This window comes from Macaca fascicularis, chromosome 6 (genome assembly GCF_037993035.2).
Source record: "Macaca fascicularis isolate 582-1 chromosome 6, T2T-MFA8v1.1".
NCBI lineage: Eukaryota > Metazoa > Chordata > Mammalia > Primates > Cercopithecidae > Macaca > Macaca fascicularis.
The window spans coordinates 105,300,688-105,325,019 of NC_088380.1; the positions used below are offsets into that span (position 1 = coordinate 105,300,688).

General features: G+C 39.2%; 2 protein-coding genes across 8 annotated transcripts in view; both read right to left on the bottom strand.

Moving 5' to 3' along the window:
- The window catches only part of CHD1 (chromodomain helicase DNA binding protein 1), a 72,692-nt gene extending 52,514 nt beyond the window's left edge, over nucleotides 1–20,178 (bottom strand). For 5 of the 7 annotated variants that reach the window (XR_010587539.1, XM_015451724.4, XM_015451722.4 and 2 more), the window contains exons 1-2: nucleotides 19,989–20,178; nucleotides 14,999–15,014 (exon numbers count right to left, since the gene is read on the bottom strand). Coding sequence is in view for 6 of the 7 variants with exons in the window: in XM_015451724.4 (XP_015307210.1) it covers nucleotides 14,999–15,014; nucleotides 19,989–20,037 (65 nt within the window). In the remaining variant the exon portion in view is untranslated. The remainder of the gene's footprint in view (nucleotides 1–14,998; nucleotides 15,015–19,988) is intronic. The other 2 variants (XM_005557438.5, XM_005557437.5) reach the window with 1 other exon arrangement.
- LOC141406971 (uncharacterized) lies at nucleotides 20,035–23,402 on the bottom strand. Its single transcript, XM_073993200.1, has 3 exons — nucleotides 23,201–23,402; nucleotides 22,191–22,877; nucleotides 20,035–20,189 (listed from the first exon to the last, which is right to left on the bottom strand). Exons 1-3 carry the CDS (start codon nucleotides 23,400–23,402, stop codon nucleotides 20,182–20,184), a joined length of 897 nt encoding a protein of 298 aa, XP_073849301.1. The 3' UTR covers nucleotides 20,035–20,181.
- Nucleotides 23,403–24,332: the final 930 nt, after the last annotated feature.

Genomic DNA, 24,332 nt, shown 5'->3' on the forward strand with positions numbered 1-24,332 from the left:
ATGTTTAAAACAACTGATCCACATGTATGGGGAGCACTAAAGATACAACCAAGTTTGGTACAGTAGTCAGAAAACACTTAGAAGGTAAGTGCTGCTAAATGAATTCTTCAGCAAAGAAAGAAAGTGTATCTCTTTCTTTTGAGGAATCTGAGTTCTATTAAATTATTCTGCTAGTAGCAATAAAGTATCTCCTTTGAAGATCTTGAAAGTAGAGATCATACACAGTAAGGTTAACAGACCTCAAGAGGTCTTAAATTTCTATCTATGATACAATGGATATTTATGAAACTCATTTTTTTTCCAGAGTACCTAGCACAGTGCCTCACACAGATGTGTGCTCAATAAATATGTGAACAGTAGATAGATGAATGACTGAATTGTGGGGGCTATTGTGGGCCTGTAATTCTTATTAGTCATTAGTCACTCCAGATGCATAGCTAATACAAACTGCTTGTTAACAAATCAAAATTCTAAAATGAATATAGAAATCTTTCCTTTCACATTCTTTAGGCAGTAGTACTGACTGGAGATAAAAGCAACAACCCGAGGCTAGGCTACTCTAATCGCACGGGTTTATTGTTAGAATGCCTTTACCTTGGGTATTAGAAATACTGAATAAAGTATTTTATTGAGTTGTTCTTTAGTAGGATAAAGAATATGCAAAAAGAGCCAGGAGCGGGGACTCACACCTGTAATTCCAGCACTTTGGAAGGCAGAGGCAGCTAGATCACCTGAGGTTGGAAGTACAAGACCAGCCTGACCAACATGGAGAAATCTCATCTCTACTAAAAATACAAAACTGGCCGGGTGTGGTGGTGCATGCCTGTAATCCCAGCTACTTGGGAGGCTGAGGCAGGAGAATCGCTTGAACCCTGGAGGTGGAGGTTGTGGTGAGCCAGGATCACGCCACTGCACTCCAGTCTGGGCAACAAGAGCAAAACATCTCAAAAAAAACAAACAAAAAAACAAGATGCAAAAAGAGTAAGGAATATCTTATTTACTGCTACAGAATGATCTAAGATACAGTTTAAGTGAAAAACAAAAAGTTTACAGAATGTCTCTTTTGCATAAGAAAGAAAAATATTTATATATATTCGCTTCTATTTTTTGAAAAGCAACAATGGCAGAATAACCCAACTAATTAAAAAATGATCACCTAAAGACAGAGGGAGGGAAGAGCAGAAGGAACAGCAACTGAACTGAGTCTTCAGTTTTAGAATTATGTAAATGTTTTGCATGATTTTTTTAAAAAGAGATTTTAAAAATGAAAGAAAAATATATATGGGGCCAGAAAAAAAAATTATAGACTGAAAACTCTGAGCTAAAATAGGTCAAAAGCCTCTCCCTAATTAAGAAATTTTATTTCCACCTATTGCTGCAAATGCTCTTTCTAAAATAAAAAGCCGATCGTGGCCTTTCTTTTTTAAGTCTTCTGTTCTGTAACAAAGTTCAACAAACATCTATGAGACCTTTCAGGAATCTCTAATTCTCCAATCTATCTTCAACTGGTTGCTCACTTAAATCCCTAAGTTCAAGCTATGGCAAGCTACATGTAATTCTCTGAAAGCCACTTACTCTTTCCACTTCCTGCCTTTGTATCATTCCTTCTCTTTTCTTTTTATTATGTAATTTTTTAACTTGAGTCCCACCTCACAGCTACTCCTCCAACAAATCTCTGCCAACTCTATCTCAACCCAATGTTAAATCAGGTATCCTTCCTCAGCACTCCCAAAACTTCTTGAATATATACCTCTATCTTGGTTACGAGCAAACGATGTAATAATCACTGTAGTGTTTTTGTTTTCAGGTACCCCATCTAAGACTTTACGTTCCTTGAGTGCTGGGATTGGCTTATTGCTGCTCTTATGTCAAGCATTAAATGAAGAGTACAATGTTTCACAGGTAGATGAATGACTAAATAAAGTAAATCAAAGAGATACAGGGGACAGTTTTACATATTTTATGTAAAACTCACAAATTTGGCTACTAAATCTCTGATCTCCAATTAGTATTTTATTTTAGGTAACAACCAGTATTACTAATCTTTTATAAAACTGAAATATCTGTACAACACTTAAGAGTTATCCTTAAAGTATATTAAATCTCACTAGCACAATACTATTAAAGTGGTAGGTAGATTACTAAAAACACTGAATTCTTAATTCAGATAATACACCCATGGAATAAATAAATAAATAAACCCATTGAATTCTTTTCCTCACTTAATTCACAGAAGAAAAACCACCATTAATAGGTACTGTGATAAAATTTTAGTGTTTTCTTAGGGTAAATTAAGGAGAAATACCACATTTAAAAGATAAAATAGTAATTCAAATTAAAGTGTCTTTTCAAGTTTATTTTTATATACAATTTCAAATATAAACTGTAGAGTAATATGAATTATCATGAATCTATCACCCAGCTCCACAATTAGCAACTCCTATCAATCTTGATTCAACTAAGAAACTATTTGTAAACATTTGCAATACCAATATATCTTAAAAGATCACTTCTTTAATATTAAAGATTTAATATTATTAAACATTTAAATTAAGTATACTGAATATTAAATATCCACATCAGGCTATACTTTTAGTCTCATAATTGTTTCTTCCATTCTGCTTTCTAGATTTTGCTAAGTGCACCTGTGTTATCATTTAATATATTTTTCTATCCCTTGTATTTCTTATAAACTGGCTATTATATCTAGAGGCTTGATCAGATTCAAGTTCTGTTCTTGACAAGAATAGTTTATATGTGGTGTTGTGGACTTCTACCAGATGGCATTTAATGTTCTGTTGTTTCCTTTTGTGTGAGATTTAGTAAAAATCTGTGGACTCAGGTACTGCCAGCCTTATCCATCCATTATAAAGCTCCCCATCACTTCATACCTAGTATTTTTTAGTAGCCATTGATGATCATACGTTTTCTTCCATTAATTAGAGGCAGTAAAGTGGTGACATCATTCATCAGTTACTCAAAACATCTTTTCTTCATTATTAGGTAGAATACTTCTATAAAGAGAAACTTCTCCCTCATTGTATTTGTTAACTCTGAGGTATATAGTTCATGAAGGGATTTTATTTCTTTTCCTTATTTACCAGTTTTCAAAATGAGTTAAATCGCCAGCATCTTCTAAAGTTGACCAATAATTTTTTAAGTCCCATTATGAACTCGTGGATTTCAATTTATTTTATAAATTTTAATCCACTGTCAGCATCCTTGATGTCCAAACTCTCCCACCTTTTGCCAACAGGAAACCCTTTATTAGCACTTAAGTCCTTCTGACAAGACCTGAAGTAGTCTTTGATAACCTAACTGCCTTTCTAGTATGACAGGATGTACCAGGCTCATCTTGTGTATTTGTTGCCTGGGGCTATAACCCAGTCATTTTATCAAAAAGCCCTTCTATTTATAATAAATTAGAAACTAAGCTGCAATACTACTGGACTGGTTGCCTTATTTAGGATGTTTCAATGGAATGAGCTACGATGCGCGTATTTATTTAGAGAAAATACATTAAGAATTCATGTAATTCAAAACTGCAGGCTTTTTACTTCGATTGTATATTCATGTCGTCACTCAGGCTGAGTTGGTTGCAAATGGCACTAACTATTTGCTTTATTTCATTTTTAATAGTTTCAAAATAATACATTATAAACAGTATGATTATTCAAGTTAAAATGACTATGCAATTCTTTTTTGTTTTCAGGAAGACTCACTTCTACAGTCAAATGACTGCTATAAAGTCAGGTAAAATAATTTATCTCTGTGTGACCACCAATTTGGCACAGTTAGGACCATTTGCTTTTTTAAATAGAGACTGTGCTTTCTTACTACTTTTGATTTTTATGTTGCTTTATTTACTTGGATCCAACTTTGGAGCTACAGAACAAGTTATGGTCAGAAGTTCAGCTTCCATTCCTGACTCCTGTACACTACGTCCTCTCTTCCCGTATAGTAACCATTTAAATTTTTTTATTTTCCCCTTTTTTAACATAAGCAAATTATGAATAAGAATGTTTATATTTCCCCTTTCATAAATAATCATTAACACATTTTACTCTTAAATAAATGGTAGCAGATTATATACACATTATATCCAGGAGATCATTCTGTAGTAGTAGACATATTTGTGCAACTGCATATACTCCATTTTGTAGATGCACCATAGTTTCATGTCCCTCAAGGATGTACATGTTGTTTTCAGTTCTTCGATTCCACAAATAGTGATACGAAAAAAAAAATGGCCCTCTGCAGATATCTTTTTTATTTACAACAGTGTATCTTTTGATGTGCTATTTATCAACCAATGCAAACTCATCCTTTCTGAAGTTTTAAATTTACAATCACCTAGTACCTAGATTCTGACTTCTAAATACTACTCCACACTTAAATAAACTACAGCTCCTTTGAGAAACGGCAGGTTCTAAGGCTGCAACAGGGAAGATACAAGATGAGTCTAACAACCTTCCTGTGCCAAAATGAAAAAAAATGCATATATATGGAGGAATGTCAAAAAGTACAGAGGAAAAACAAAAGGACATGGGAGCCAACTTGAAGGGGCTTCCATTGACCAAATCTGATTTGAGTATAAAAATAAAGACAGTTAAGGATCACTACTCAGTATATAAAACAGGAACCCTTGAGTCGGTGCTGATGACAGAAACAGACACACAGAGGAGGGCTCTGATAGAGCTCAGAATGTCAACTGGTAAATATGGACAGGATATTAGTCTTGGAAAACCGTAATTATGCAATCATCCAAGAAAATGCTGATTCGGGCAAAAAATCATCAATGAATACTAAATCTAGGGGAAGAGTTTGCTGAGTAGAATAATTTACATAGACTCAAAGTGTCTTCTCACAAATTGCTTCTTAGCTGTTAACAAATGAATTAGAAATCACAGTGGAGAAACTGGACACCATGTCCTGGTGACTGAATGTAGCATCACTAATAGGGGCAGACAAACAATGTGAGCTCCAGCTGTGAAACACTTGAGAAGATGTATCATTACCTATGCAGTTCTCCAGCCAGGTATGCAGAGTAAGGAACACATAACTTGGATATAATGATAAGTGAATACCAGAAAAACCCAAATTGAGAAATATATTCCATAAAATAACTAGCTTATAGTCTTTCAAAATGCCAATGTCATGAAAGACAAAGAAAGAGGAACTGTCCAGATTAAAGGAGATTAAAGAGATACGACAGTCAAATGCAGTATGTAATCTCTGTACTGAAAGATGATTGACCAAACTGGAATGCAGGCTGAAAATTCAAGTACTGTATTAGTGTAAATTTTCCTGAACTTAATAAACAATACAGGCCTTAAGTAAAAGAATACTTTTTTTATTCTAAAATATGTACTGACTGTTATGGAGAATGGTTTAAAAGAAAAAAAAACAAAAAATATATACTGAAGTGTAAGAGGTGTGATTTTTGCAACCTACTATATCACAAGTTTTCTTCATTAACATCCATGATTATGAAATCTTCTTTGCAGGTAGTAAAAATGTACAATGAAGCAAAAATTTAAAAGCCACAGAAGTAAAGTGAACAAAACAGGCAACTAAACATTCAATGTAAGAAAAATGGAAATACAATTATCTAATGTATAATGTATCAATAAATTGGCCGAACTAGGCCAGTAGAAATAAAATAACAAAACTTCTTTTTAAAAAATCTGAAAAGATAAAAATGAACATTAAAGAAGGCAAATGTCAAACTGGGCAGGGTGGCTCATGCCTATAATCCAGCACTTTGTGGGAGGATGAAGCTGGTGTATCATTTGAGACCAGGAGTTCAAGACAAGCCTGCCCAACATGGTGAGACCCCATCTCTACTAAAAATACAAAAATTAGCCAGGTGTGGTGGCACATGCTTGTGTTCCCAGCTACTCAGGAGGCTAAGGCATGAGAATCACTAGAACCCAGGAGGCAGAGGTTGCAGTGAGCCAAGATTGAGCCATGGTATTCCAGCCTGGGTGACAGGGCAAGACTCTATCTCAAAAAAATAAAATAAAATAAAGAAGGCAAAGTCAAATGTATACAATAGCCACCTCAGAAACTGCTAGTAGCACTAGAGAATAGACTGTTTATGTGTATTTAAACATTATATGTCAAAAGCCTTAGATCTATTTTCAATTACATTAAATAACATATATTTATTTACTTCTATTCTTAGCACATAAAGATTTTCTTTCTTGTATATATAATTTCCCTACTTTTTATTTCTTTTTTTTTTTTTTTTATCAGTTAACAGTGATTAGATGAATTAGATTCCAGTTGGGGGTGTTGGGGAAACCCTGACAGAAGGTAAACTGATTTTCCACAGAATTATAATGGAGGATGGTGTGCTTGACAAAGAGAGCTATAAATAAAGAAATCAAAGAATTTTATTTACTAAAGAATAGAGCATAGTGCACTACATTCTCATCCTATGCCTCTTGTTCCCTTCCACCTATAGCTACTGCTTAAGTGTCAATGTCATTTGAAAGAGCTTCTTGCTAGGCATGGTGGCTCACACCTGTAATCCCAACACTTTGGGAAGCTGAGGCAGGAAGATCACTTGAGGCCAGGAGTTCGAGATCAGCCTGGACAACATAATGAGATCCCGTCTCTCCAAAAAAAAAAAAAAAAAAAAATACAAACTTAGCCAGGCGAGGTGGCATATGCCTTCAGTCCTAGCTACTCAGGAGGCTAAGGTAGGAGGATCATTTAACCCAAGGGTTCGAGGCTGCAATGAGCTATCAACTGTACCACTGCACTTTAGCAGGGACAACAGCCAGACCCTAACTCTTAAAAAAAGGGGAGGCGGCCTTCTTTTAAGGAATTCTTGGAAGAATTTTTGGACACACACTTACAGGGTAAATTCTGGACTAACTTGATGTTCTGAAGTTCAACCACAAATTATTTTCCTCTAGCTCTCTAGCCCTTTCTTCTCCTTCTAGTTGTATTTATATCTGTACACTGGTTAGATGAGCCTCAGGTTTCTGCCACATAGAACTATTTAATTATTTAATTAAAAAAGGAAAATATGATGTTATTTGTTAATTGGTGCTATGTGCCAGATATTAGGTTCTTATTTAATCCTTTTATTTTCATAATACAGACAAATAAATTAAGGATCAGAGAAGGCTGTGTAAATAAATGCCAACATTGTAATAACAAGGGTACAAATTATGAATATCTATGGAGAACTAAAAGGAAGTTCAGAAAAATAAAAGTCCCTAATTTCTTAGGATGAGAGTAGTAGTTTATTTTTTAAAAAATTCCTTAATGTTTGTGGCAGAAAATGTGCCCCAACCTATCCACCCAGTATCCATTTTGCTTGTCCTCTAGTATTAATAACCATCGCCCCAGTTTTGGTTGACACATGCCCACCCCGCTAAAGATTAGCTTTCTCAGTATCTTCCATAGCTCAGTGTAGTCATGTGAGTAGGCTGTGGCCAATGAGATACAGCTAGAGGTGATGGTGATGTGTGATTTCTACATCATAGCCTTAAATATGAAGTGGCTTGCCTTAAATCCTCCCCCTTTGCATCTTCTCCCTGCTAGCTGAAAAGGGTAACCACTAGTATTGGAAGCCATACATTAACAAAAGTAAGGCTGCCCAAAGGTTTGAACTCCCTTACCTGGGAGTGAAAGAGAAGTAGTTATATTTAAGCCTCTGTGTTTTTAGTTCTCTAATACAGTACCCTGTTTCTCTAGCCTAACAGCTGTACTAACTTTGTGAAATAAACATTTTGGAAAGAACATGTTTTATACATACACAATTTTAACTCACCTGCTCATATCCTCAACTAATGAGTATTGAGCTAGAGTTTCTATTGGGAACAAAATGCCATAGGGAAAAAAAAAAAAAAAAAACTTTATGTGAAAGTAAAAAGATAAAATACAACTGGTCCGATTCCTGACTGAGGAACTGAAAATAGGGGAAATGCAATCATACGCATGGTTTTATGGGGAGTGATTTTAGGACTCAGCATCAGTATCTTTCTCTATACTTTTCCCTCTGTCTGGAGAATGCTTTCTCTCCAAAGCAATCAATAAAACTTTTCACTCTTCAAGACTATTCAAAACCACGACTATTCAAAACTATGTCCTCTAGGTAGCCATTCCCTGATTTCCCCAGGCACACATCACTGCTCTAGCTCATGTTCCCACAATACTGTGCTCAAGTTACTAACAATTCCTTCACAATATTACAATTATTTGTATACATATATCTCTCTGCTAACTAGGTCTTGAAGATCATTCAGTCAGGACCTTAATTTTAGTTATTTTATAGACCATTGTCCACTTTAGCATGACTGCAGAAAGAATCTGGAAAGTAGTAGGCAACGACTAAATGCTAAGCATTAACAACAACAAAAAAGAATAGTGGCCAAAGTCAAGCAATGGCTTTCCAACTTTTTGGACCATGACCTATATAATACATTTTACATCATGATGGAGTATACACACACATAAACACAAATAAAAAGTTTGATGACATAGTACAAATAAAAACTGTCAAAGGTTTCAGAAGACCTGGAAAACATCTTCTCATCTGTACAACTCTGAAAACCAGGTAGTTCCACTGCTTTGTTAAACACTGACCAGCAAAAACAACAGTTCCTTTCAGCATTCTAAACTACTAATCCAAGACAAAATTGTACTATAAACTCTTCTTAAAGTACAATATGATTCTATCTCCTTAAAGTTTCTAACTGAAGAAATTTAAAACTGCTGAAAGTGGAGCGATACTAGGAAGAATAACTTTTAACATGACTGATTTCAAAGATGATTACTTAGTTGTGTTGAACCTGGGATAAACTCAAGAGAAAGTATTTTCTGCCGGGCGCGGTGGCTCAAGCCTGTAATCCCAGCACTTTGGGAGGCCGAGACGGGCGGATCACGAGGTCAGGAGATCGAGACCATCCTAGCTAACACGGTGAAACCCCGTCTCTACTAAAAAATACAAAAAACTAGCTGGGCGACGTGGCGGGCGTCTGTGTTCCCAGCTACTCGGGAGGCTGAGGCAGGAGAATGGGGTAAACCCGGGAGGCGGAGCTTGCAGTGAGCTGAGATCTGGCCACTGCACTCCAGCCCGGGCGACAGAGCCAGACTCCTTCTCCAAAAAAAAAAAAAAAAAAGAGAAAGTATTTTCTAGTAAGCAGAGAATGATCAGATGAGAAATAAGGGCTATGGATATATACATTGAAAAGTCATTGAAAAATAGTTTCCTAACATATATACAAAATTTATTACAATATTATGACATGAATGAAAATCTCTAAATCTTTAATTTATAGTTATAACAAGCAGGCAAACCTTAATGATTTTTCCCCCTTTAGTATTATCTCTCAGGTAGAAGTCTAACACACACAGAAATTATGTTTCCAAAAAATCAAGTGAGGTTGGAGAGAGTAATAGGAGTTAAGAGATTAAATTAGATTGGCTATGAATCGAAATATGTTGAAGCTGTATGGTGTGTACATGGGGCTCATTTTACTACTGTCACTACTTTAACATAAACTTCAAATTATTAATAATAATATTTCAGTTAACACAAATAATGCCTACATTTAAAAGTTCAATTTTGGTTGGGCGCAGTGGCTCACACCCAAAATCCCAGTACTTTAGGAGGCTGAGGTGGGTCAATCACCTGAAGTCAGGAGTTCAAGACCAGTCCGACCAACATGGTGAAACCCCACCTCTACTAAATACAAAAAATTAGCCAGGCATGGTGGCACATGCCTGTAATCCCAGTTACTTGGGAGGCTGAGGCACAAGAATCGCTTGATCCCAGGAGGTGAAAGTTTCAGTGAGCTGAGACTGTGCCATTGTACTCCAGCCTAGACAACAAGAGCAAAACTCCGTCTCAAAAATTAAAATAAATAAATAAATAAATAAATAAAGTTCAATTTTAAAGAGATTACTGACACTTAGTCTGCTTTTTTAAAAAGGTTTTGGCAGGGCACGGTGGCCCACGCCTGTAATCCTGGCACTTTGGGAGGCCAAAGCGGGCGGATCACCTGAGGTCGGCAGTTCGAGACCAGCCTGACCACCACGGAGAAATCCTGTTTCTACTAAAAATACAAAATTAGTCAGGTGTGGCAGTGCATGCCTATAATCCCAGCTACTTGGGAGGCTGAGGCAAGAGAATCTCTTGAACCCAGGAGGCGGAGGTTGTGGTGAGCTGAGATTGCACCATTGCACTCCAGCCTGGGCAACAAGAGCAAAACTCTACCGCCAAAAAAAAAAAAAAAAGGGTTTTAAAATATTTATATGCTTTTATATTACTTTAACGAATACTGCCACAAAAAAATGAAGTTACCAGCAATATATAATTTTAAACAAAATTATTTGTTATGTGGTATTTCATCTGTCTGCATATACCTATAGGTCTGTACTGCACCTAAGAAAAAACTTCTTTTACTGTGAGTCATTTGATTAAAAAAAGTGAAATAAACAATGTAGTATGTATCAGATACTAGGCTGGACACTAGGTTAATCCTTCACTATAAAATACATTCTAAAACTGGAATAGATAAAAGATGATTAGGAATTTCGGTACCCCATATACAACTAATTCTGATTCTTTTACTATAAATTTTCCTTTCATATCAAACCTCTGCCGTTTACTAATGTAACTGAGGACTGAATCATTTAGAACTGTGAAAACAGTATTACAGAAGTAATAATAATCAGTATCAAGCACAAAAACAAAAAGACTCTTTCTTGTTTTAGGCTTCTAGGAATTTAGACTGTTACTTCACTCTTTTCCAAAGGCCCCATGCCTTGACATAAAAACTTTTGATCCTAAGACTCACGATCTTTTACTAACATACTTTTCCTTAGTATAAAAATTAAATCACTCTGCTTTTTGCTTAATCCTGTCAAAATGCCTTACCACCAAAGTCACATTACCAGGACGTTTTTAACATATGTGAAATTTAAGATTATCATGGTTTAAGTCAATCCCTCCAAAAACAAAGAAACCAAAAAAAAAAACAAAAAACAAAAAATCCTCTTCATTTTAATATTGGGCTTGATACTTGTCCTTATGATCAAACCGCACTCCTACATTTGAACGGCCACAGATTTTGGTATCTCTCTGCATTTATGGTATTCACCTGATATATACATGTATTTTTGAAGACTTTTATCTCTTTCTTGATTATAAGCTTTAAAGGAACTCAAATTTTAGAATCCCATGATATCCACCACACAGTAATTGCTCAATCATCTAAATAACTATCAGAAAACAAACACTTGTATTTCTGAAAGCAACAACAGTAGAACTGAGAAATAGCTATTCGGAGTCATTCTCATTAAGACTAACCCACTATTCTTGTGTCTTATGCCTCAGTTCTGAGAGATACTGTAGACACTGAATTCCAGAAGTCAGTACTGTTTGAATAGAACTTTGCACATCTCCAGCTTTGTCTCTACATATTTTAATATCAATAACTTAGATCTCAATCTATCTACACCAAAGAAACTTCTGAGCACAATTTAACATTTAAAGTTGACTTCTGACTCAACAGTCACCTCATACCATAGTGATAGATAATATATTTTCAATCATAAACACTAATTTTTTCAGTCACATATACAAGTTGATTTTGGAACAAGATTCCTGGAATTTCTCCCTAAAACTAGTGGTTCCAACCCATTCACATGGGGAATACACTCCCCATGGGTAGTGTTTTTTCTGCTATGCTTCCTTTTCCTTCTTTCACCTGGAACTAACCCACACAAAAACTTTTTTTTTTGAGACGGAGTCTCACTCTGTCGCCCAGGCTGGAATGCAGTGGTGCGATCTCGGCTCACTGCAAGCTCCGCCTCCTGGGTTCACGCCATTCTCCCACCTCAGCCTCTCGAGTAGCTGGGACCACAGGTGCCTCCCACCACGCCTGGCTAATTTTTTTGTATTTGTAGTAGAGAAGAGGTTTTCACCGTGTTAGCCAGGATGGTCTCGATCTCCTGACCTCGTGATCCACCCGCCTCAGCCTCCCAAAAGAGCTCGGATTACAGGCGTGAGCCACTGCGCCTGGCCAAAAACTTTTAACAATGAATAAACCTCAGGTAAAGAACTGCAAAGCTAGATGTCAAACATATTCTCCTTATTAGGGGACTTGCACACTTCTTTATTGGGGGACTATGACTTCTATAAAAATCTTCCTGAGCCAGGTGTGGTAGCTCACGCCTGTAATCCCAGCACTTTTGAGAAGTCAAGGTGGGCGGATCACGAGGTCAGGAGATGGTGACTATCCTGGCCAACATGGTGAAACCCATCTCTACTAAAAATACAAAAATTAGCTGGGTGTGGTAGCATGTGCCTGTTACCCCAGCTACTCGAGAGGCTGAGGCAGGAGGATCACTTGTCAGAGGCTGCAGTGAGCTGAGATCATGCTACAGCACTCCAGCCTGGCGACAAAGCAAAACTCTGTCTTAAAAAACAAACAAACAAACAAACAAAATACTTCCCCTCTAACACCTTTTTGAATAGATATTATTTGTTCTTCCTTTCTTTTCAAACTGCATTTCTCATCATTATTGAAATTACAAAAGTTAAAGCATGCTATGAAAACTTTCCAACTAGCTCATTAAATGACTCCAGTAATTTACCCTCCATTTTCTTTTTACCTCACTTTCATGCCCATTTGGTCCCACAAATTTGAATATACTCAATTGTATATTTAAACTGGCTATTCCATTATCACCCCTAGATTATAAGTCTTTCTTGAAGTTAATTTATAACTTTAAAACATGGCAAGATGCTGAATGACTACAGGTGAACAGCTTCATATACATGCATATGAATTTAACATTGAATACAATTCTCCTGGGAATCTTGTCAAAATGGAAATTCTGGTTCAGTAGATCTGGGACCTTTTAAGATGAAGGAATGGTTCTGTACAGTACTGGAATAGAGAATAAATGATTCTATGCACTTGTCAAAACCCACAGAACAGTGCCTCATGGAATAAGTATTAATATACACAAATTTTAAAAATCAACCGGTATGATGAAGATCACAGGATGGAATGCATATTGTGACAAATGAGTCTAATTTTATTACAAATTTATCACATAATTACACTCAAACGGGTGAGGGAAAAATGAACTTGACCAACATCAGAAAACAGTGTTTTGACTAGAAACTTAAAGGCTAAATATTAAAGTGTACTGTACATAAACACCATATTTTAGTTGGGAAATTAGTTTCTCCTGATAAAGTATATCTAAAAATTCTAAAACTGCTTTACATGTATATTAGGAGTGAATATATAAGCACATAAATGGTGGATGGTGAGAGCCAGGTTTCTCACTGTTGAACAAGGAAGTTACAAAGGAATAAGAAACAAAGGTTAGAATGAACCCTATAGTACAGGATTAGAGTTGGAGCCATCGGTATGAACTCATGTTTATGTATGAGTTGGTATGTATATAGATGGAAGGATACAGAAATTACTACAGATATGTAGGTATACATAGTGTATCTATATATATTACCTAGCTCTGTCCACTTCGTTCACTGAGAGGAAATAAAAGCAGTGACACTTGAATATCAAGAAGCATACCCAATACCCAAATATTGGTTTCTAATACCATTCTCCACAAAAATGGAACCAAGGCTCCTTGGAGAGTGGCTGATTCTAGGGTGAAAGTAAGGGAGTATGTAAAAGAAACATACAAGCCAAACTAAGAAAGCTTCCAAGAGCCAAGGCTAGATCAATTTAAGTAACAAAAAAGTCATTAGGTATACATTAGGTACATAAAAGTACCTATTATACATAAACACATAAATATTATACACAAATATGTATTTTATAGAGTTGTAATCCAGTTTAGTGGATTACATATAATCCACTAAATCCATATAAGCACACATATAAATCCACACATATATAAACGATTTATAAATTTCCTTATAGAAATTCCATTTAATATATGTAAATACTGCCCCCACCAGAGGATGGAATTTAATTCCTACCCAACCCTCCTGAAAGTAGGCTAGACACAGTGACTCATTTCCAAAGAATATATTATGGAAAGGGAACTTCAGAGTAGAGAAACTTGCAAATACTACCTTGACCAAGTGATGGAGGTTAACACCACCAGTAATGTCATGAGGATAACATGTTTCCCATGATGTGACTAGCACACTTTATCTTTGTGGTATTCTTCTAAAAACCAATAACCCTAGTTTATCCTAAGAATAATAGACAAGGCCAGGTATGGTGGCTTACACCTGTAATCCCAACATTCTGGGAGGCCAAGGCAGGTGAATTACCTGAGGTCAAGAGTTCAAGATCAGCCTGCCCGACATGGAGAAACCCTATCTCTACTAAAAATACAAAAATTAGCCAGGCATGGCGGCGCACACCTGTAGTCCGTCACTCAGGAGGCTGTGGCAGGAGAATTGTTTGAACCCAGGAGACGGCAGTTGCAGTGAGCAGAGATCGCGCCATTGCACACCATCCCGGGCAAGAGAGCAAGACACCGTCTCAAAAAAAAAAAAACCAAAAAAAAAAACAACAACAGACAAATCTAGATTTCAAAGACATTCTACAGGATACCTGGCCAGTATTTCTCAAGATGGTTTAGATCATGAAAACTAAGGAAAGACTTAGAAACTCTCACAGATCAAAGACGACTGGGGAGATCTGACAACTAAACGCAATGTGGTACTCTGGATTTAATCCTACAACAGAAAAGAGGGAGTTAATGGAAAAATCAATGAAATCCAAGTAAAGTATAGAGTTTAGGTAATAGTTTTTTAAAAAAGAACTAAAAAATATATAAAATGGCTATAAATCTTGTTTCCCCATCTGGAAAGTGGGAATCATAACACTATACTTCACAGAAGTTTTGTGAGGATGAACTGTGATAATTCAAGTAATGCACAACGCCCCATGTGCATCATGCTAGGTTAAGGCACAGTAAGAGCTCAACAATCATCGGTTGCCATTGTTACTGTTTCTGAAGAAATGAAACTTACCTAGCCTCTTGCTGGTCTTGCTCAAGACACAGTTCATTGGAGGTTCCCAGAAAAGGAAAACCATATATAACAACATCAATAACAAAAAAAGTGGCAAGATGCTATGACTCCAGATGAATAGCTTCATATAAATGTGTATGAACTTAATACATAAGAATCACTTGGGAATCTTGTTAAAATGAAGATTCTGATTCAGTAGGTCTGAGGCAAGGCACAAAGTTCTACAGTTATAATAAGCTCCCAAGTGATGCCAACACTGCTGGTCCATGGACCACAACTGGATCAACTTTTCTATTTCTGTAGTTTTAAATATTCCCCATTTTAAAAAAAGTTTAAACATTTTCTCCATTTATCATAACGTAATATTCATTTTAAAACACAAAACTGCACCACATATAACCCATCAGTCATCAACATCTTAAATAAGTAACCACTTAAGCAGAGTAAAAGGGATAACATCACATTAATGTTTGCCCACACATTATCTTATGACTATATACAGAAAAGTAGTATCTTTAAAAGTTAACTCATATACCATTCTGATCTTTAACCGTATAGCCATTCCTGAAGTAAATCATCACTCAAGATAACTTATTTAAAACTAAAAACAGTCAGTTAGGCACAGTGGCTCACGCTTGTAATCCCAGCACTTTGGGAGGCCGAGGTGGGTGGATCATGAGGTCAGGAGTTCAAGACCAGCCTACCCAAGATGGTGAAACCCCATCTCTATCAAAAATACAAAAATTAGCAGGGCGTGGTGGCAGGCGCCTATAATCCCAGCTACTCAGGAGGCAGAGGCAGAAAATTGCTTGAACCCAAGAAGGTCACAGTAAGCCAAGATCATGCCACTGCACTCCAGGCTGGGCAACAGAGTGAGACTACATCTCAAAAAAACAAACAAACAAAAAAATTTTTAAAAAGTCTACCAGGATTTGAAAAATTTGCTTGCAAATACCACCACAAATCCACACAGCTGCAAACTGATGCTTTGAAATCTTCCAGCATTATCTTTAAAAAGCTTAACTTCAGTTATATAAAACTTTGTGTTGAGCTATAACTGTTATACAGGTGCATCCTGGCCCACATTTCTTAGTAAATAAATTTCAAGACTGTCAGCAATAGCATAGCCAAAGAGACGTATTTTCCTGTGTATTCTTCCTTTCAGTGAATAGTTACAGAGAGCTCTCCAGACAGAACACTTAAAAAAATTTTTTTTCAATAGAAAGCTAACTGTAACCTGCCAATGCCAAATGAATTCTTTCTTAATTCTATTCTGTTTAATAAACTTTCACAAAGGAAAAAGGAAATTTTGAAGCAAAAATACATTATAGAATTATAGCCACTAAAAAATCAAAATTTACTTTAGAAAGTTACTTACAATGAATATCAACTTTAAAAACAAAGTATATTTCTCATCTAATTGTATTAGGGGCCCAGGCACGGTGGCTCATGCCTGTAATCCCCAGTGCTTTGGGAGGCCAAGGTGGGCAGATCACTTGAGGTCAGGAGTTTGAGACCAGCCTGGCCAACATGACAAAACCCTGTCTCTGCTAAAAATACAAAAATTAGCTGGATGCAGTGGTGTATGCCTGTAGTCCCAGCTACTCGGGAGGCTGAGGCAGGAGGACTGCTTGAACTCGGTAGGTGGAGGATGCAGTGAGCTGAGGTCACACCACTGCACTCCAGCCTGGGCGACAGAGCAAGACTCCAGCTCAAAAAAAAGAAAAAAAAATTACTCTATATTAATATTCATAGTTATAGAAGCTTTTGTTTTTTTGCAAGAAAATCCCTCTACCTCTAAAGTTCACCTCCTCAGTCTTTTAACAAGGCACAATCTCCCTTCTTCGTAATGTCTTATGACAAACGCTTCTGGGGAAAGGAGTGGGAATAGAGTGTTAATGACTGTAGAGCATAGCTATAGCAGCAGTAAGAAAGAAAATGAAGGCAAAAAAGGTCTCTCTCCTGATAAACTCCAAGGCAGTTGTAAAAGCTAGATAACCACACTTTTCAGAAGCACACAAAATTAATAACTCTGAATAATTAAATATGCTTTGCAATTATTTGAGTATGCATTGTAAAAGATTCCTTAAATTAGATTTCACAAGGTTTAATTTTTTTTTTTTGAGAAGGAGTTTTGCTCTTGTGGCCCAGGCTGGAGTACAATCGCGCGATCTCCGGCTCACCACAACCTCCACCTCCTGGGTTCAAGCAATTCTGCCTCAGTCTCCCGAGCAGCTGGGATTACAGGCTACCACACCCAGCTAATTTTGTATTTTTAGTAGAGACAGGGTTTCTCCATGTTGGTCACGGTGGTCTCGAACTCCCAGCCTTAGTACGCCCGCCTCAGCCTCCCAAAATGCTGGGATTACAGGCGTGAGCCACCGCGCCCGGCCACAAGATTTAATTTTTTTTCACCTGTAGTATCAAATTAGACCAATTACTCCTCCTCACTTTAGATATGGCAGAAAAATAAATAAAATATTGGAACAGGTAAGTAGTCAGAATATACCAGCACATGATCTGTCTGCTAGACAGATCCAACTAGAGGATTTACTCCCAAAAGTCTTATTTCCTATTTTATGAGTAGTTTGGTTCCTGTGTTTCCTCTAGATATTTCTACCTACTAAACATTTCATTGCAACTATGAAAAAGAAAATGTGAGGCCGGGTATGGTGGCTCACACCTGTAATCCCAACACTTTGGGAGGCCAAGGTGGGAGGACTGCTTGAGCCCATGAGTTCAAGACCAGCTGAGGCAATATGGTGAGACCTCATCTCCACAAAAAATTTTAAAATTAGCTGAATGTGGTGGCATGCACACCTGTCAGGATGCTGAGGTGGGAGAACCGTTTTGAGCCCAGGAGGTGGAGGCAGAGGCTACAGTGAGCCGAGACTACACAACTGTACACCAGCCCGGGTGACAGAGTGAGGACCTGTCTCGGAAAAAAAAAAAAAATTGTGGGTGGACAATATGACTCTTCTATTCACTTAACTGTAGTCAGTAGTCAGCATACCTACAGAGATTTGAATCAAAGCTGAGATTTAAGTCTTTTAATTAAACCTCAACTCTAGTGGTTCTAGTAAAACTTTACTGTTTGAAACTTTACAATGCACTTTGTAATTAATTAAGGTGAAACTTCAATATCAGTTCAATCCTTAGAGTGGAGGCAATCATATGAGTTCTAATTAATGCAGAGATAGCATCAACTCAGGTTTTATAACTCCTAGACTATACTTGTTCAATAATGCTGCTTTCCATAACTGTTCCTTATTTTATTCTATATGATATTCTTGTTCATCCAAACGGTACCTATGAAAGCTGATAAACTAAAGTATAACTAGTTAGGTCAGAAAATTCCATGTGTCAGGCCGGGCGTGGTGGCTCACGCCTGTAATCCCAGCACTTTGGGAGGCCGAGGCAGGTGGATCACTTGAGCACAGAAGTTTGAGACCAGCTTGGCCAACGTGGTGAAACCCTATCTCTACAAAAAAAAATACAAAAATTAGCTGGGAGTGGTGGCCTGCGCCTGTAATCCCAGCTACTCTGGAGGCTGAGGTAAGAGAATCACTTGAGCCTGGGAGACGGAGGTTGCAGAGAGCCAGGATCGCACCACTGCACTCCAGCCTGGGCGTCAGAGTGAGACTCTGTCTCAAAAAAAAAGAAAAAGAAAAGTCCAAGTTTCAGATTAAATACAAATACCACTACTTAATTTTAGTTTTCTATCTAACATTTTTCTTAATCTTCTTAATTGCCAAAACTTTCCCGTTTCTTGTCTACCCCCATGTCGCCATCACTGTAATTAATGTTTTTGTTATATAGTATCCTGTGTTACACAACACATGCTGGTTACAATAAGCAAATATTCAGTGCTCATTATCTCAGAAAATATTTTAAGCCCTTTACATGAAGCATCTCAATCCTCAAATTTTTTTTAATTTTATTTTTTATAAATTAGAGACAAGGTCTCACTATGCTGCCTAAGCTGGTCTCCAACTCCTGAGTTCAAGTGATCCTCCTGCCTCAGCCGCTCGAAGTGCTGGGATTACAAGCATGATCCACCAAACCTAGCCATGAACTTTAAATAAGATAATAGTGTAATCCTCTCTTTATGGGGCAAAAATCAGAGCTTCAGAGATTAATTTGCCCTAATTCACACAACTAATAAGAGACAGAAATGGAATAAGTAAACAGTTTGACTCCACATTTCTAATTTCTAAATATGATAATGCATATAACTACATGGACTGTAAATTAATGTGCAGATAACTCAAAATTTGAGAGCTACAGAATTTGAAGAATCTTCTTTGCAAACACTTGGCCCAAGCAAGAACTCTTAACTCCTTCACAGATAATTAAAACTCCAATCTGAAAATAAAACAGGGCGCAGTAATATTTCAACAAATGTTTGGCTCAGCACTGTCTAAAACTTTCTCCAGTGATAGAACTTTTCTATGTACTGTCCAATATGGTAGCCACTAGCCACATATGATTATTCAGTACTTGAAATGTATCTAGTACGACTAAGTAAATTCTGAATATTTTGTAATTGAAGTTTAAATAGCCACATGCGAATAGTGGTAACCATACTGAACAGTACAGGTATAGAAGACAAAATGCCAGAAAAAGATGAGTGAAAAAATTTTTACTGCCTTCATCTAGAAATTTCACTAACAGTCAAAACAATTTAAATCTATTTTACATGCTCCAGCTTAATTATTAGCTCAAATATAAACTTCCAAATAGATTTAGGTAAACAAAAACTTTCTATATTTAAGACCTACTGTGTATTTGAATGAAAAAAATTAAAACCTGTATTATGAGAAAAGGTTCGTATATCACAATTTTTTTAGTATTTTGGATAGCTAAAAGGAAAACCTGAAAACTCTGCTACCTATGAGGAAAACTAAACAACAACAATAATAAAGAAAAAAGAGAGTGAAGTTTTCAACTCTCTTCACAGTAAACAAATGATAACAGAGTGCTTACTTACCTTGATTCTCCACTACTGTTTCTAACACTTTCTTCATCACTGTGTCCATTCATTGTAAATTATTATCAAGAAGTTTTAAAGTAAAATATAAATCTTCCCAGTTTAAAAGATGACTATAAATACTGACTCCTTGAATATAAAAATTCACAGATAAATTTTCTTCAACAGTCACAGGTTTTCTGGGACTCTCCTTTCATTCACCTAAAGAAAATATATTAACAAATTAAGAAAATTTCCTACAGAAAAAAAGTAAATAAGCCCTGTTTAAAACATACAAATCTACGTAGGCCAATTAGACTAGAGGTAGTAAGGAAGAAGTGGAGGCCTTTTATTAAATACTTAAAATACCTAGACTTCTAGTAACCACACTCCTGACTACTAACTGGAATTTAGTATGCTACTGCTAGTATACTTCGGACAGAAGAATTAAAATACTTGCGGAGTGATATGATTTTGAGAGACTAACTGAAAATGCAACTATCTAACAATGTTTGTATAGACTCCTAAAGCAAGGTGATACGATGTAACATATGCATACATCCCAAGAGTAGATAACGGAGTTTTATTAGATAACTTGGTCGAATAAATGAAGTGGGGGGGAAGGGGGAGGTTACCTTTAATCAAGCTCTCATTCCTCCCACCAAGAACTTCATACACTTGAGTGAGAAAGTTTTGAAAACGCTCCCATGGGAGGAACAGGCAAATAAAAGATATCATATAATCTCAACAAAAATGCACAGATCAAAATAAATGTGTTCTTTAACAGGTAAACGGATAGTGGGGTAACATTTAAATAATAACCAGTTTGCACTTGGTTTTTATTTTGTGAAAAAAATTAAAAAGGTAATAGAATATCCACTATATCTGATTTTTTTACATAAAAAAATTGGGGCAAGAATAATGAACCAAGACACACCATTTCCACCTTTAGAGATTTCAGTACAACACTGAAGAATCACCTACAAGCCATCCACGAATAAACAAAGGAGATCTCTGGCAGGGGAGGGAGAGGAAGAAGCGGGGGAAGGAGACGTCAGATCCTTCCCCAGCCAGAAAGTACCGAGACAGCCAACTGAGAGCAGAGCTGTCCTCCGACCTCAGCAAAGAGAATTCACTCCTACGATTATTTCCCTTCCACAAAAGAGGGAGGGAAACAGACTGTAACCAACTCAATGATAGCAAAGTCTGCATCTGGATCAGGATGTTAATTCTCTAGACTACAGTCCAGAAAACTCTGCAAGCACAGGTTATCTAAAAAGTAACCGTTCTACTCAACATTTATTCCTAATGTTAAATATTAATCTCACCCTAGTCAAACAGCCTTACTGAACAATTAAGTCTTAAAAAATCGATGTTAACAAACTACCGTTCCCGTTTCTTCCTTTAAAAAGTTCACTCCCCTTTTCGTTCTTTCCTTTTCACTTTCCTTTCGTCCCTCAAAATGGCTTTCTCTGTACATTTTTAACTTCCTTTCTCCCCCACCTCCCTTACCCGAAAAAATCCTCTGAAACCCTTTCACAACCTTAAGTTCTGAAGCTCCAAGCGCACACAGTGCTCTGTCCTCTCAAGTGTCTCCATGAGGACTATCCTAAGTTATCAAACGTCTTCAGTCCCCTGTCTTTTTAACAGTTGCTTTGCTCCTGTTAAGTTTTTAGAGCTGCACTCGAAAGAGGTTTGGAAATCATCCTCCTTGCTCATCCATTCAACGCGCTCCAATCAGCCTCCCTTGCGGACCTGCCCCCCTCTCCCAGGGCCTCCATCCCGGTCCGGGAGTCCCTCTTCCCGCCTCAAACTTCCCGCAGACCCGCCCCGCGCCCTCCCAGGCTCGCCCGAGCCGCCGCCCCCTCCCCCTCCCGCCGCTCCCCACGTGCTGGGAGCCCGGGTCGCGGCGGGACCCACGCACCGGCTAAGAGCCAGCCATTCGCGGGTCTCCTCTCGCGGCCCGGTCCGCACCAACCTGAAGAGGCCGGGGCAGGGCCGCCAGACCAGCTAAGGACGCGTTCTGCGGCCGCCGGCCTGTACTCGCCGCTCACACGCCCCCTGCGCGCCGGGCCCGTACACCGCCACCGGCACTCACAGAGCCAGCCGGCCTTCGCCCGGCCGCTGGGCCGCCGCCTGGGCACCGCGCCGCGCCTGCCCTCCACCCGGCCGGCTCCTGTCCTCCCCGCCACATCCTGACCCGCCCGCCGCCCCCTTTCTTACCGGCGGGCTTGGCGGGGCGGAGGGAGCCGACTCCAGTCGACGGCCTCCCCCGCGCCCAGGCCCGGGATCTCCGCCGCCAAGGTCCTAGAGCTCCGGCGTCTCCGGGTAAGGAAGAGTCCGTGCGGGGGAGGGGGAAGGGGACAGACGCGGAGGGGAAGGGGAAGCCCTGGCCCGCAGCACCAACGCGCGATCCCCTGCGGAGTGGAGCTAACAATTCATTATTGAAGCACCAACGGCGAGGGCAGCAAGAGCTAGAAGTAACGAGTCGTCGCTGCCGCCGCCGCGCGCGCGCGCTCCCGCTCCCGCCGCTTATCTGCCCCCGGCAGCCGCCATGACGCCGAGAGAGCGAGCGAGCGCAACCGTCTCCGTCGTAGCCGCCGCCGCCACCGAGGTCGCCGTCGCCTCCGCCTCCCGCGCGACGTAAGCGCTTCTGCTCACTCCCCTTCTCGACAGAGCGCGACGCGGGCAGGCGAGCGGGCGAGTGCGCGCACGCCGAACCCTTTCGGCTCGCGCGCGGGCTGCGGGAGGGACTACGTTCAAGAGTCGTGGGCGTAGGAAAAAAGCGATTGGTACTGGGGCGGGGCGGAGGGCGAGTGCGCGCACGCGCACGAATGGGAGTGCGCACGCTGGCTGCGCGGAGGCCGCCGGACTCTGACTGCGGGGAGGCCGCCGGACTCTGGTCGCGGCCTTAGTCCGCTGATCTTCGCTTGGGTGCCCGCCCTTAGCGGCGCGGCGTTGAATTCCGGGAAATGGGAGCTTCAGGCTCGCTCCGTGCGGGTATGGGCGCTAATGTCACTCGGGATGGTTGCGCAAAGACGTCGCGGCGGAGACTGACAAGGAACCGGGGAGGAACGGGGGTGGGGAGAGAGTGCGATGGTACTCGGGAAGCCGGGAACGGCCGCGCCGAATAAGCCTAAAGCGCCGGGTCGCAAGGAGTGTCGGGTAGCACAGGCCTCGGCTCCGTCGGAGCGCCAGGCCTCAGGGTCCGGGCGGGGGCTGCTGCGTCACACCAGGCAGCCTGGGAACGCAACTGTTGGGCAACCGTGGTGGCCTCTCGCCGCCTCTTACGTTTGGGCGATCTGCGACTGACGCTTCCTCGGGAGCTGATGTCCCGCACAGGCGGGGCGCCTGAGGAGGAGTGAAAATAGAGACCCGGTTGTTGACAGCCTGTGATGCCGCTTGATTCCTGTGTGGGTGGCCTGGTTTAGACATGTACCAACCCTTCCTTTCTAGGTTCCTCCCCAGAGGGCGGGGTGAAGGGTGCGTCACCGAATCGCAACAAAAAACGCTACTCGAGGGATGTTAGTAACTGTCTCAGCTTAACTTGCTGCCTTTTAGCTGACAGTTTGTATCGTAACTGTAATTGTGGGCCTTAGTTAAATCCCTTCAATGTGTTGGAAACATCTTTTTTAAGTGTGTTTTTGAAACATACGTAAAGCATTTTGAAATGCTTTTTTGAAAGCATTGTTTTTTAAATCAGAATTCTGTTACACGTTATTTTTTTCAGTCTGTAGATGGACTTGACTCACTCAAGGTTAATGATTTTTGTTTTTTACTTATTTTTATAGAGGGGGGGTTTTGTCATGTTGCTAGGTTGGTCTTGAACTCCTGAGCTCCAGCGATCCTCCTGCCTCTGCCTTCCAAAGTGTTAGAATTGCAGGCGTGAGCCACGGCACCCAGCGGCCAAGGTTAATAGTATTTAAAAGTTTCTAATTCCATTGTTCAGTTATTTGATTTGGTGTAAAGGCCCACTTTCCTAGTCAAATGAGTCTGTGGTAACATGCATTCCCCAAATAATTATTTTTCTCTTGTGGGAAATATTCCAGAGTTTTAGACTACCAGCTGTTTAAACAATTTGGTTCAAATCCTTCAAAAAAAATCTCAAAACAGAACTCCACATATGTATTTACTGCATATTGAAGGGTATATTCACCTGGAGGAGTAGGGAAAAGCAAACAGATGCCCATGGCCTTTTTGAAAACATGTATTTATCAGCAATAATTGAATAGCAAAACGAAATGGAACACTACCGTCCTTTGCAATATTAGTTTTAATACTGGGCTGTGAGGGATAAAAGGATCATACAAATCTTCATTTCTGAAGTCCCTAGAGTATTACGAACTGAGTGCTAATTTTTCATAT